The following is a 14,425-nucleotide window of genomic DNA, read 5'->3' as shown; positions in this document are numbered from 1 at the left end:
GTGGTCATGTGCTTTTGGCAAAATCATACACTTTTTCATTATATGAATATTTTCAACATTTATCAACACAACTACCCTCTCGAAGGCCCTTTGGAACTGCGTTTTCTACTTTTTTGTAGTTCTTGATCTTTAGGGCTCCTAAATATAATTGAAGCAGCTGTATCAGGACTCTTCCATTTAAGTAGAAGTCCTAGCAATGAGCCTATGAACTTTGAGCGAGACATGACCATATCCCTGAATTTAAACTACCGTCGTAAGTTATGATCTATCAACAAAAAAAAAATCGTAAAACACCGTAATGCCGTAATGGCTTGAAGATTTATCAAATAAAACTCATTTTACTTTGTGTAATAGAATTTATTGAGTTCTGTTCTCATATCTCAATAGATTCTTACAACTTTGACTATTTTATGTTGTCTATTAACTTATCACAATCCTTCTCCTTTGTTTGATGCGAGACCTGCTAGCTGAAGTTCACTTAGGTGGAGTTTTCGGGAACTATTTGCTTATTTTAAGATAGTCCATTTCTTAGGAAAACCCGACTCATAATGAATAACATTTTATCAATCCTAAGCAAATTTGACTGTAGAATTTTATCGATCCTTCTATGTCGACGATGGCTTAAATGAATAACATTTAAGATATACTACATAATTTTGCTCTCCCTTTCTTCTTCTTCGTTCCTCCTTGTTCTTTAATCTCTACTCCTTCCTCATTGTTTCTGCACTTCTTTATATATGGTCCAAACCCTGAACAACCTTAAAATATCATCATTTCGATGGGGTTTAAGCTCCATATCAGCCACTATAGTTTTCATTCTTGTGATCGGAGATTATCACATCATATTGGTAAGCTAAATTATACTAGTGATGCTTTTAATATGAAAAGTGTAATTGATCTGGTCCTTGTTTGTCAGTGTTCTGTATAACTGGGCTACCAGTGCAGAAATATACTGGTGTAGTCATTTTTAATAACCTATTGTGATAATGTTTACGTATATTCCTTTCTTTGTCTTTCAGTTTTGGTTGTTCATGATGGTCAGTGGTTATACTGGTTAATAATGTATTTACCTGGAAATAGGTTGCTTGCTTGTACACTTCTCTGTATTTTCATTTATTTGAAATGAAGGTTCTTTTTCTTCTGCAGGTTCCACATCCCAGAATGCCCAACATCAGTAAAGTCCTGCGCTAAAGATGCTCATCGAACATTTCTTTCAAGGTATCAATCCAGCAAAGAAAAGGATGAACCTTTAAAATTACAGGTGTTTACGAAATATTTGTAGATCCTTTATCGAGATTTAGTATATCCAAGATGATTTTGAGAGTGTTAATATAACTTCATAAATATTAACTTATCGCACATCTAAAACTAATTAGTGTATACATTTGGTTTTATATCATCAATTGAAGGAGGTGTTAATAATGTTTTTATTAACTTGAACCATTCAGTAATACCAAAACAGAAAGTGAGTTGACTGATTAATGGTAAGAACTATTTCTTAGTGAAACTTGGCCATATTTTACAAGAGATCTTGGATATAAAGTGTGTTATTCAGACTTGGTATAATTGACAATAACAGATTGTAGAGCATATATTCACATGTTAGTTCAGATTGTGTGTCTGTTCATAGAATATACAACTACTTTACCAAATATAAAATGTGAATGCTCTTATAGAATACATTGACATGTAGCTTTAGACAGTGAAAGGATGTAGATTTATCCCGTGACTGGAGAATGAATTTAATTATATTGGGATTTGATTACTTCAGAATCTGAAATCATATGCGTGTAGAGTATGCAACATGATGGATAAAAATTTTCACAGTATTATGTTTTGCCATGTCTTTATTCTTGTAGGTGTTAACATCTCATTTGCACATTCTATGTTTGTGTTTTAACATGTTGAATGTAAAAAAGACTTCAAGGTGATACTGCATAAATGTTTAGATCATATTGTCTATTATTTCAATTTGATTTTTTGAGGTCAAGTTTTCCTGTATAATGGAAATACTGGTTATCTAGTTAAATATTCTAATGCAACATGGAAAGCGTTTGCGTTATTTCTTAGAACTCACTCGTGCTCTGAAAACTCACAGCTGCCATTATTTGTTATATGACCAGCCTGATGTGCATCTTTTCTTGTCTGCTAATGACTATTCTTTCTTATTTAAAATTGATTATCTTATATTGTTATCTATCCAGTCAACAAATTAAAATGGGTCTGCAATTTTTGAGTACTTCACATTTTTATCAAGTATAGCTGACTCCTTGAAGAAAGCACAACTTGTCATCAGTCACGCAGGTAAATTATGGAGGGTGATTAATTCAACTTATGTCAATTTAGTTTTTGGATATCATTCATATGATTATACCTTATATGATGCCAGAAATACACGTATCTCTATAATATAGATGCCCTTTTAGTTTGATATGTAAAAAGAAAGAAAAACCTCATTAATATTTAATCACAACAAGAAAACCTGCATTTTATACTTTTCTTTTGAGTCGCGGATATATGAAGCAGACTCTGTACCTCACAGAAGTAGGTAACGTCTGCATATATACATCCTACCCTCCCCAGACTTTACTTGTGAAATTACTTCAAAAGTCCTTTAATTTCATTCGATTTAGAAATAATCTTATTCTTACTGCAACAACAATTAACTTTTTTATTATCTATTTGATTGATAAAAAAATGCTATATACTTACTGCAACATTAATTAACTTTAATTATCTATTTGACTGATGAAAAAAGCTATAGACTTACTGCAACAACATTTAACATTTAATATCTATTTGACTGATCAAAAAAACTATGTGTAACCCTCATCAAATTGATGATATTGTTGAGCCTGTTTTGTAATTTGAAACAGTTTGAATTTAATTTACACTCAAATTACGATAAACTTCTTTAAACACTACATTTGTTTCTTCATTTGAAACTTCTCCTTCATCATCATATGTCAAAATCTTTAATCCTTGTCTTAGTGTCACCCGTGATAGTGCGACATATAGCTGGCCATGTGTGAACATTGATTTCTTCAAATATAGCCAAACATGAGATAAAAATTGTCCTTGGCTCTTATTGATCGTCATGGCAAATGATACAACTAATGGAAACTGTCTTCTTTGAAACTTAAAGGGTATTCTTAAATCAGGCGGAGTCAGTGACATTCTTGGTATGAAAACCTTTTGTCCAATCATATGTCCTGATAAGACTTTCGCCTCGATAACCCAATTTCCAATTCTTGTGATAATTAATCTTGTTCCATTACAAAGCCCTGAAGATTGATCTATATTTCTCAATAACATTACAGGTACACCAACTTTTAAAGTGATGGATCCAATCACCCTAAAAAAATGAATTTAGAATATTGAATAATGAATCAGACAAAGTAATAGTATTATAAAGAAATTAGAAAATGTTGGATATCTGTTAATCCTGCAGAATCATTTCAATTGCGTACAAAGCGTTGGTAAAGCGTTGGTATTAAAGCGATCTTTCACTTTCGATCTCATAGCCGAACAACCAAGACTTTTAACTTCCAATGCATTTTTGTGATAGTTATGTCTTTGATGAAGTCTGACATTTTTTAGAGTATGTAGGTATCCATAAATTATGGTAAGGGATAAAAGAATTGGAGTTATTTACGAACTCACAATTTTTCTATGAGTATTTGAAGCTTTCTGTATAACAAAGTAAGGATTTTAAGAGCTAGAAGTGGTATTACATTAGAATTGGACTTAATTTATAGATGAAGGGGAAGAAGAATCAGGGCAGTTAACTATAAGGATAAGAAGTTGCAGTTATGTAGTACGTAAGATTCAACTGTGTTCTGGATAAATAGGATTCAATTGTGTATTGGATAAATAAGATGGTGATAAAAGAGTTATAATATGACTTGGTAACTTATATAAACGACGTCGTTTTAAATTATAGAAGCAAAACGATGTTGTTTTAAGTTCCAGATCGAAAGTCCTCCCAGTCAGCCCTGTTAAAGACCTGGCACCATTTGATTGGATTACATTTTCACGTAGGCGCAAGTAAAATTCACGCCTGGAGGTTGCAAAATCGGAGGTCATATTTGTTCAGGTTTTGAATATTTAAAGGTCTTATTTCTGTACTATCAATGTTTAAGGTCAAAGTTATAATTTAGTGTCAAGTTTAGGGTCATATTTATCTATTATGCCATGAATCTTCTATCTCCATTCCGCTATGTTCCGGATAATTTTATTATACTAAAGAATATTTGACCTTTAAGAAAAATAGGTAGTTGTGTAAAACTAGACAACCTCTAAATTTCACACGGAACATCTATGTCATCTACAGAGATAACAGTTGTAACCAAGGGTATTACAAACTGTAATGAACTATTTTCCATTCAAATTATTTGATCGTCTTCTCCTACCAGATAACACAGAACAGATCATGCTTCATTTCCAAACACTACTGTTGACTTACATTAATCTACCAAAAGCCAAGAGCGCGGGTCCCTAGGTATCATGGGGCTGGCTTGACCCCATTCCACAAAAGTTGAATACAATTGAAGAGGGGAACATGGAACTCCAAAAAATCAAGTGTATGGATCGTAAAATAGAATCGTCTGAACATATAATGGAAGACTACATAATCCATGACCTATACAAAAGTTACGTTCACTTAACTAACAAAGAAGTTGGACTAGTCAAATCTCTTTCGTATGCTTGGTAGGTGGCGTTTTATCTAGTCGGCATAGCCCCTGCACTTCTCTGGGAAGTTGTTAATGAGAAGAATAAAAAATAGTATTCCCGCTAGATGATGCTTGTTTAGCAAAATAGTCTGCCACACCATTAGCTTCTCAAAAGCGGTGTGATTTTTCAAATTTCTAAGCATGTCCACGATGATTAGCGAATCCAGTTCCAAGTGAAGCTTAGTATATCCATTACTAGGGCACCATTTGAGCCGTAATTGGCAGCAACAGGTTACATAATCCATACATAGTCATAAACAGGTTACATACTTAAATTAAACGTCAAATTAAATAACACAGTAATGCATAGACAAATCTTGAATGTTTTTTTTTTTTCACTTCTAACACTAGCGAATAAAATTAGCTTCACCCGAAATGGTGATTCATACCAATCAAAACATTTGAAACAAGATCGAGCATTCAACTGTACAAATTGGAGGAACATTAGTGACAGTTTGATACATACAACAAACCTAACAAGATAAATTTATTCATACATTATAGTTTTTATAAATTTATTCATACATTATAGTTTTTACAACTCCAAAAATCGCCTTCCGGAATTGTCATCCGACCATGAAATTTCAACTCGGTCAGAAATCCACATTTACAAAAGAGTCATCAACACAGTATGAAGAGAAAGAGTATTATAACCCAAGAAATTTGGCAATTAAAGAAGAGAAGAAGAAGAAAAAATTGGTTCAAACTTAAGGTGTGATTTAATGGGGGGAAAAGTTAAATATGAACAAAGGGTACTGGATAAGAGAAAATTGCTCGGATGGTAAGCTCACCTCAACTCCGACATTAAGATTGTGAGTTCGAGTCACCAAAGGAAACAAAAGGGTGGGAGCTCCTAGGGAGGGGTGAGAAAAAAAAGGCTATGGTAGCCATTGGGGATGGTAGAAAATTGAAGGGAAAAAAAAAAAAAAAAGGAATTATTACCGTTTAAGCTTATGTAGCATTTTCTTAAGTCTCTCACGTGCCCACAAAGACCTGAGATCACTTGCTGCACCATGTTGCATATCGGGTGAGGTTTTAAATTCACCTAGTCAAGTATACACTGAGTTCTTCTGTGACAAGTTTAGGATAGCTTTCAAAAAACTACTTTAAGGGCAAGTATGAAAAATATTGAAGGGTGGAAAAAAGTATATCATGCAAGGAACCTGAAAACAGGCCAAAATATAGCTGTGAAGGTAATTGACAAAGAAAAAGTCATGAAAGTTGGCCTAATTGACCAAATCAAAGGTGAAATTTCTGTCATGAGGTTAATTAGACATCCAAATGTTGTTGAACTTTATGAAGTAATGGCTAGCAAAACAAAAATTTATTTTGCAATGGAATATGTTAAGGGTGGTGAATTATTCAATAAGGTTGCTAAAGGGAGGCTTAGGGAATCCGCGGCTCGTAAATACTTCCAACAATTAATCGTGGCTGTTGATTTCTTTCATAGCCGAGGTGTATCATCGCGACCTGAAACCTGAAAATATACTCATGTATGAAACCGGAAGCCTAAAGGTCTCCGATTTTGGCTTGAGTGCTCTTTACGAGACCAAAAGACAAGACGGACTCCTCCACACAACATGTGGAACTCCAGCACGTCGCGCCGGAGGTCATAAATAAGAGAGGACACGATGGCGAAAAGGCGGATATTTGGTCAAGTTGGGTCATATTTTTTGTCTTGTTAGGAGGTTATCTTCCATTCCATGATGCAAATTTGATGGTAATGTACAAGAAAATTAGTAAAGGGGAACTCAAATGTCCTGAACATTTCCCTTCTGAAGTGGAAAACCTTCTTTCATGAATTCTTGATCCAAATCCACTTTCAAGAATCACATTAGCTAAGTTAATGAACAATAATTGGTTCAAGAAAGGATTCAAACAAATTGATAAACCACCAATTTTGGATCAAGAACAGGACGAATCACCTCGTAGTATTTTCAATATTGTGGATGATTCAGATGCAGAAAGTTATTCAGGACACAAAGAGCAAAGTCCAACAACAATGAAGCCTACTTGTTTGAATGCTTTTGATATCATTTCTCTTTCTCCTGCTTTTATCTCTCTAACTTGTCTGAGAAAGATAAGAGCTGTAGATCAGATGCTAGATTCACGACATAAAATTCAGCTTCTACTATTGTCCCGAGGCTAGAGGAAGTAGCTTCGATGGGGAGCTTTAAGGTATGCTATCAGAAATGTATGATGACCATCTCACTTTAATGCTTAAACTGTTAGGGAGAACACACTTTATTTATTTGATTATTATTTGACATGTCCAATCATGCTCGTATATGGGCCTGTCTAATTCTTTTTCTTATCATGTGAGAACGTAAAATTCATTTTTATGTGGTCTCATTCTATGTTGAAATTTTGCAATACAAAATTTGGAAATTTCACTAAGATAGTTCAACGGTTAATTTCACACTATATAATTTCTGCTTCACTTGCGGGTTCATCTCATCTAAAAGTCTAATCTGGGCACCTTTACCTTATGTAGCTTCTTCTTTGTGACCCTCTTAACTAAAAGTTTAATATCTTATAAGAGTCGTAATACATAAACGTGCCCTTTAACTTGGCCTTATCTAGCATCTATATATGCCTTCCAACTTCAGGTGTGCACAAGTTGACACATGCGTTCTCTGTGGAGTCCTACATGGAAATTCATATCCTACATGACGTTTTACATGTATTCTGCGTGTGTCTATGAACAAACTTTATTTACGCCAGCTTTCCACAAGTGAATAATAATGACGGGACGGTTAAAATGCAAGGAAGGGAGTGAAGGACAACTAGCAATTGATGCAGACATATTTGAGATTACGCCAGCTTTCCATGTAGTAGAAGTGAAAAGAAATCAGGATATACAGCAGAATACAGGAATTTTGTGATCAAGGCTTAAAGCCTTCTCTAAAAGATATAGTTTGGACATGGCAAGGCAATGAGCAACAACAAGTGGAAAATCAAGAAATCAAAACTTAGAGGTAAGAATGTGAAAACAAAAAGAATGGAGGTTGATTTTGTACTTAATTGAAAGAAGAGAAATTTCGAAACTTAACTATCTTTCTTCATTTATCATTGTGGGACCTATAGGTCACATATTCAAGTCGTGGAGTCGGTCACTGATGGCAAGTTGCCGGTACTGTCACACCCCTTTTTCTAACTCCAAAAAGAATTAGATTCAAGATTCGAAAGGGTTTTTATTATTAAAGTGACAAAATGAAGAAAATTTATTTCGAAAAAGAATTATTTATATTTTTTGATTCGGAGGCTCCACTTGGCATAATCGGGTGTGCCAAGTCACCTTTGGAAATCCTTTTTCAAAACTGTGTTTGACTCTCTTAAACTAGTTTGCGAACAGAGATTCCGGCTAAGGAATTCTGTTGACCGAGGGAAAGGTGTTAGGCACCCCTCGATCCCGTGGTTCGACCACGGTCGCTTGGTGGAGCGTATCGACTAATTGTGACACTAAGAATGTCTAAACCACACAAAAATACATAAAAAAATCAAGCAAGCAAACAAAATAAAACAATTCAAAATTTAGTGTCCAGTCCAATTATACAATCCAAAAAAAAATGCAGAAATATAAACCTATCCAACCTACACTAATCCTAACTACACTCCCGTGCTTTACCTGATGCCTCGGGCCTTGATCACGAACCATCTTCGAAGACATACTACGTCGGGGCATTCCCCGGTGAATAAATACATGAAACGTCGAGGCATTCCCCAGCCAAATAAATACACTTGAATCAAATACGATAAACTAGAAAGAAACATTCACACGCATATTCAAACATTCAACCAAAACACAAGTTCTAAATTTACCTATCTGCACCTACGTTGCCTATCCATTTCGGCCAAAGCATACTACAATTGTGTTCAACAGCATGAACCGAAATTAATTCAAATTCAGCGTCATCAATATCCATTTCAAGTCAAACCAAACAATTCAAATTACTTCATTAGTCTGCGATTCCAATCCCCCACATTTATACACGATAGTTTTTAAACCCGTGCACAATTATCCTTCCATATCATCATCGATTTCATGCTAACGACTACTTATTCAGGTAAAACAACATCAATCACCAACAAAATGTTCAATTAACAAACAATACACTACCACAACATCCACTTACTAAATATCATAATAAGGAAATCAAAGAGTAAGGATTAGAAATAGACCTTCGAAGAAACGATTTCATGATAATATGAGTTAAAAGAGATCCGCAGTCGAAACCCCTAATAGAAACCTCTACGACGAACCAACTCAATACAAAAACCAAACTCGAAATCTGATTCAAATATCAAATTTACAAAGCAAGGAACCCCAACGATGAATAACCAAATCAGTATCAAGAAACCCCCACCTAAACAGATTTGAAAATCGATGAAAAGTCTCAAAATTAAACAACCAACCTAGAATTGAACGCCAACAACAAAAAGTCAAACCCGATTTCGGGTAGAAAACTGAGGGCGAGTACAAATTTGAACTCCGATGAGCTACCCGCGATAGAAATTGACTGGAATAGACCAGATTCTAGCTAGATTTTGTCCAAAAATTAATAAGACCGAGAGAATTTAGGGGGATTTCAGGATGGAGCAGGCCTAGACGATGAGTTTAACGTCGATTTCGGCTAGATTTCACCAGAATCCGAAGAGAAACGATCGAATAATGGTCTTTTGTTTCGTTCTCTCTCCTCTCTTTCTACTTTTGCTCTTTTTCTTTTCTTTTTTGATCATCCACTTCGCGATCTCTCTACTCTGTGCGTGTGAGTTTACTGTGTGTATGTGTGTGCAGCAGTGTGTGCGTGAGGATTCTATATTTTTTATGGAGTGATAAGAGAGTGTTGGTGAAGTTGTTAATGGAGAAGAAAAGAATGAAAAAATGGAGTCCCTTTCCCCTCCTTTATCAGTTTTGTGCAAATGGTGTATATGTATATTGTGAAGGTGATGTGTAAATGATGGTCCTTTCTTTGTTAGGTGTACCATGTGGGTCCCCCTTCTTTTTGTTGTTAATGTATTATGTGAGGATAAAAATGTGAGTGGGTAGGGAGGTGAAAACTTTTGATTGAGTATGTTGTTAGGATAAGATAAATTAGTTAAAGGTATTGTTTTTGTTTATTTTTGTATTTTTGTGGGATATAATTATATGGGGTTGGCCACATGGTAAGGTGAACCAAAAATGAATAAAATTAGACTTCGGGAGGGACAAAATTACAACCCTTGGGAGTGACACTTGTCTATATCTTGCGTGAATGCAAGATACCCTTTTTTTCTTTTCATGTAGGCTTTATAATAACATTTTTTTGCCATTGCTCTTTTTGTTTGTTGTGTTGATGTTCTATGTCATCAGTGATTCCCATGTAAAACATTTACTATATTAATTGATATTTGTATTCATGTTAATTCATCTATCAATTTTTTAAAAAACTATTCGGCTTGAGATTTCCAAGAGGATTAATTTGGTTTTTGTTATTAAATTTATATTTACAAGTTCCCCCATTTTGCAACATTAATATTAAGAGGAAATCAAGTGCTAAAACAAAGCAAAGAAAGAAATGATTACATTATTCCACTAATTTAGAAAACATTTGCAACAAAGAAGTGACTTGAAGCGACTAGATATTCCAAGAACATGCTTAGCACGCAAGAAGTTGAATCTTGATCTTCTGCAGCATCCCTACAACATCTTTCATGTTAGTCCTTCTCGTCGGATATTCAGCACAACAATCTAATGCCACTTTCATTATTGATGCCACAACATCTAGCTCCTTCTGTAAGCGATTGCCAGTTGATGTTAGCAAGTTGGAATCTACGACGTCCATTATTGCCTCTGGAAATGAATAACTCACCCATTTCTTCAAGCTAAGATCTCTCTCAAACTCATTAGGCTTTCTCCTAGTAAACGTTTCCAGCAACATGATCCCATAGCTATAGACATCACACTTTGTTGATACCAAACCATCCCGTCCATACTCTACAGTCAAACAATTAATTTAAAGATGCAATATACTTTCTAGGTAGGGAAAAGAAAACGACAAATCAGCAAAACTAAAAGACGTACCTGTTGCAATATAACCCAGTGTTGCTAAAGTTTTGTGTATAAATCACTCTCATCTTCACCAAGAAGTTTTGAGATGCCAAAGTCGCTTAGGTGGGCAGCCATATCCTCATCCAGCAAGACGTTACTAGGCTTCATATCACAGTGAATCAATGGCAATGCGCACCCATGATGGAGATATTCCAATGCACATACCACATCTATCATTATGCTTAGTCGAGGAAGTAGTTGTGTGAGTACAAATACTTCTCAAGACTTCCATTAGGCATATACTCGAGCACTAAAGCCTTAAAATCAAGGTTGGAACAACTAGTGATGACTTTTACGAGATTCCTATGGCGAAGGCTGTGCAGAACTTCACATTCTGTATCAAAGCTCCTGAATGTCGCATCTAGTTGCAGATTGAACACTTTAACTGCAATGGCAGTTCCACTTCTGAGAACGCCTTTGTTAACAGAGCCAAAACTTCCAGAACCAATCAGATTGCTCTCCATAAGTGCATTAGTTGCTTGTAGCAATTCATAGTATGAAATTCTTTCTCTTGTTATGGCAGACAATGCATCTGCTTGTTGAGGAGCTCTTTTACCTCTTCTATACCTTATCCATATAAACACAAAAGTGATAGGAACAAATAAAAGTGCTAGTCCTAGCAAAAGAAATAGAACTAGCAATTTTTTCCTATTTGATCTGTGCTTTGATGAAGTGGGGCATGCCGGGACACTAAATCTTGAAGAACTACACAATGCTTCATTGTGGATGAACAACTGACTCGATAGGTTCTTGAAAGGACCTTCCGAGGGTATTTCACCATACAATTTGTCGTAAGAAACATTGAAATACTTGAGGTATTGAAGTTTCTCCAAAGACTTGGGAATAAGTCCAGATATATTGTTATGAGAAAGGTCTAGGAATTCCAAACCTACCATGTTGCTCATTGAGTCAAGTGTGCCAGATTCTGCAATCCTCCAATTTCTCTAGGAATGCCATTTGAGAACTGATTCATTGACATATCTATCAGTATCGCAGCCTTTAGATTTCCAATTTTCGGAGGTAATGAACCTACCATGTTGTTTGACGATAAGTCAAGAACCACTAGATCTTGAAGGTTCCTTAAGCTTGGTGGTATATTGGAACTCAATTTATTGGAACCCAGATGTATCTCCCTAAGGGAAGTAATATTCCCTAAACAATTAGGAAAAGACCCTGAAAGTTTATTTTAACACTAGTAAATATCACCCAAATGCTCCAATTTACTTATATGATCTCCAATAAATCCTGTAAGTTTGTTCTTACTCAAGTTGAAGCGCTGGAGGCTTCTCAAGTTGCCAATTGATGTTGGAATTGATCCGACAAAGTTATTTCCAGAAAGATCAAGGTCTAATAAGCTGCTTAAGTTCCCAACTTCATTTGGAATTCACCCTTTGATTTTGCAATTGTGGGCGTAAAATTTTTTAAGAGAGGTGGAAAGGTTCCCCGTAGAGGCTGGAAGCATGCTGTTTAGAGGGTTTAAAGATAGAGAAACAGTTGTTGTGTTTCTGTAATTGGTTAAGGAAGTTAGGAAGCTTAACGAAGAGTCGCTGGTTAAATTGTTTCTCTCCAAGTTTAGAATTTGTAGATGAGTCAAATATCCAAGAGAATTGGGAATCAAACCACTGAGTTTGTTGCCTTGGAGACCTAGAATAGTAATTTTTGAACAATTGGAGATAAAATGAGGAATGGTACCAACAAGATTGGTTAAGCCACCCAGATAGTCTTTCAATATTGCGTAAAATAGAACACATGTTTGGTGGGAGGCTTCCTGATAGATTGTTGAATGAAAAATCAATTTCTCTCAGCCCGGATATGTTGAAGATCTCCATATCAAGTGAACCACTAAAACTATTAACTGAAAGACCTAGTAGTTCCAACTTATGAGATTGCTTATCTCTTTGGGTATTTCACCTGGAAATAAATATAGTAGATTACTAGTGAGTTTAAATAGTTGGTTAAATATAGTAAACCTAATTTTGATAAGATATAAGAATTGCGTCTTGTTTAAGTTGTCAATCTCCCATGGTAAAATCCACTAAGATTTTAACATTTATATTGTTGGAAATACGAAAGTATTAAAAGAAAAAAGAAAAAAGAAAAAAAATACGTATAGAAGATAATATATTTGAACAGAGCCATTAATATGGCTTTTCTCCATGCCTAATGTCACCAAACTTAGATACCTCAATTGATTCAGTAACTGAAATTATCGCTGAAGTTACTGTCTAATAAAATAAAATTCTGAAACAATTAGATACAAGCACTCATAAGATAAAAACATACCTGTGAAATCATTATATGATAAAGACAATACTTGAAGTTGTGAACAATTTGACAAGCTTGTAGGCATACGACCATGAAGCTTATTTTCAGATAGATAACGCCCTTTGAGTATTGGTACACCATGGCATAAACCAGTGGGGAGATTTCCTGATAAGCTATTGCCTGTAAATTCAATGACTTCGATTCTTGAGATATTGAAAATTGTGAATGGTATAGAACCCGTAAGATGATTAGCTTGTACGGATATCACTTTCATGCTGTGAAAATTACCGATCCCTTCTAGAATGTTTCCTTGAAGTGAATTATAAGATATTTTTAAAGTCTCCAACATTGAGGCATTAGAGAGGGATGGAGGAATAAAGCCTACGAGCTCGTTACCTTTCAAGTTTAATACTCTAAGGTTTAGAAGATTTCCAATCACTTTTGGGATTTGACCCTCTATGGAATTGGAATTCAGATTCAAAGTCTCAAGTGTGGACATATTAGAAAATGAAGAAGGAATGGAATCAGTGAAACTATTATTTCCAAGATTTAGAAATTGAAGCTGGTGTAAAATCCCAAACCAAGAAGGAACCTTCCCTCTAAAGTTGTTGACACTTAAATCAAGAAACTTAAGCCGACGCAGGTGTGCCATCTCTTGAGGCAAATTTCCACGGAAACTGTTGCCACCCAAGTCAAGAGAAACAAGAAACGTGAGGTTTCCAATATCATGGGGTATTACACCCGTAAGAGCCATGTTGGAGAGATTCAAGAATTTCACTCTCTGATGACGAGAGCCACAAGTGGCTCCAACCCAATGGTAAACAAATGTAGCGGAAGACCAGCTTTCATCCAACAAGTGAAATGGATCTAAAATGATTTGAGATTTTAAAGAAAGAAGAGCTAATTGATCAATGGTAGTGTTGTTTTGGGTCATAGCTAAACTAACCATAACATAGTGAAGCAACAAGAGAAAAGAGGTGAATATTTTCTCCATAATTGCATAAATTAGTAGGAAAATGGTATGGCTAGTAACCTTTGGTATTTGAGACTTTATATAGTGAAAATTTTTAATAATATCTTTTTTTGGATACTTTTCTTTTAAATCCTTTTTTTGAATATTGTTCCCCAACTTATTTTATTTGGCAAAAGTGCACATATAGTCTCATTAGAGTATCTATAACTAACTTGGGGGTTTAGGTCACAGGTAACAAAAGAGATTTAAAATGAGGTGTAGGTGACATAAGCCTTAATAATTGAGTAGAGGTGACAATTACTTAATTACGGATTAAGAAAGTTTGAAAATTTTCAAAATAACTCATAAGTTTTTAAATTTACA

The 14,425-nt window shown here is 35.0% G+C and overlaps 3 protein-coding genes and 1 pseudogene across 3 annotated transcripts; 1 reads left to right on the top strand and 3 right to left on the bottom strand.

Annotated features, from left to right (window-relative positions):
* Positions 1 to 2,883: 2,883 nt before the first annotated feature.
* LOC124892362 (ATP-dependent DNA helicase PIF1-like) lies at positions 2,884 to 5,755 on the bottom strand. The gene is made up of 2 exons (XM_047403662.1): positions 5,676 to 5,755; positions 2,884 to 3,355 (listed from the first exon to the last, which is right to left on the bottom strand). The coding sequence occupies exons 1-2, from the start codon at positions 5,753 to 5,755 to the stop codon at positions 2,884 to 2,886; spliced, it is 552 nt and encodes a 183-aa protein (XP_047259618.1).
* Positions 5,756 to 5,851: 96 nt separating this feature from the next.
* LOC124892361 lies at positions 5,852 to 7,709 on the top strand (annotated as a pseudogene).
* A 2,561-nt stretch (positions 7,710 to 10,270) lies between these two features.
* Positions 10,271 to 14,102, bottom strand: LOC107852798 (receptor-like protein 35). Its single transcript, XM_047403667.1, has 3 exons — positions 13,108 to 14,102; positions 10,798 to 12,735; positions 10,271 to 10,710 (listed from the first exon to the last, which is right to left on the bottom strand). The coding sequence occupies exons 1-2, from the start codon at positions 14,081 to 14,083 to the stop codon at positions 12,689 to 12,691; spliced, it is 1,023 nt and encodes a 340-aa protein (XP_047259623.1). The 5' UTR covers positions 14,084 to 14,102; the 3' UTR covers positions 10,271 to 10,710; positions 10,798 to 12,688.
* LOC124892360 (probable LRR receptor-like serine/threonine-protein kinase At3g47570) lies at positions 11,007 to 11,720 on the bottom strand. The gene has a single exon (XM_047403661.1). It carries the CDS (start codon positions 11,718 to 11,720, stop codon positions 11,007 to 11,009), a length of 714 nt encoding a protein of 237 aa, XP_047259617.1.
* Positions 14,103 to 14,425: the final 323 nt, after the last annotated feature.

The sequence above is a fragment of the Capsicum annuum genome, unplaced genomic scaffold (genome assembly GCF_002878395.1).
Source record: "Capsicum annuum cultivar UCD-10X-F1 unplaced genomic scaffold, UCD10Xv1.1 ctg4639, whole genome shotgun sequence".
In the NCBI taxonomy this organism is placed as follows: Eukaryota; Viridiplantae; Streptophyta; class Magnoliopsida; order Solanales; family Solanaceae; genus Capsicum; species Capsicum annuum.
This window is presented reverse-complemented; position numbering and strand designations above follow the sequence as displayed.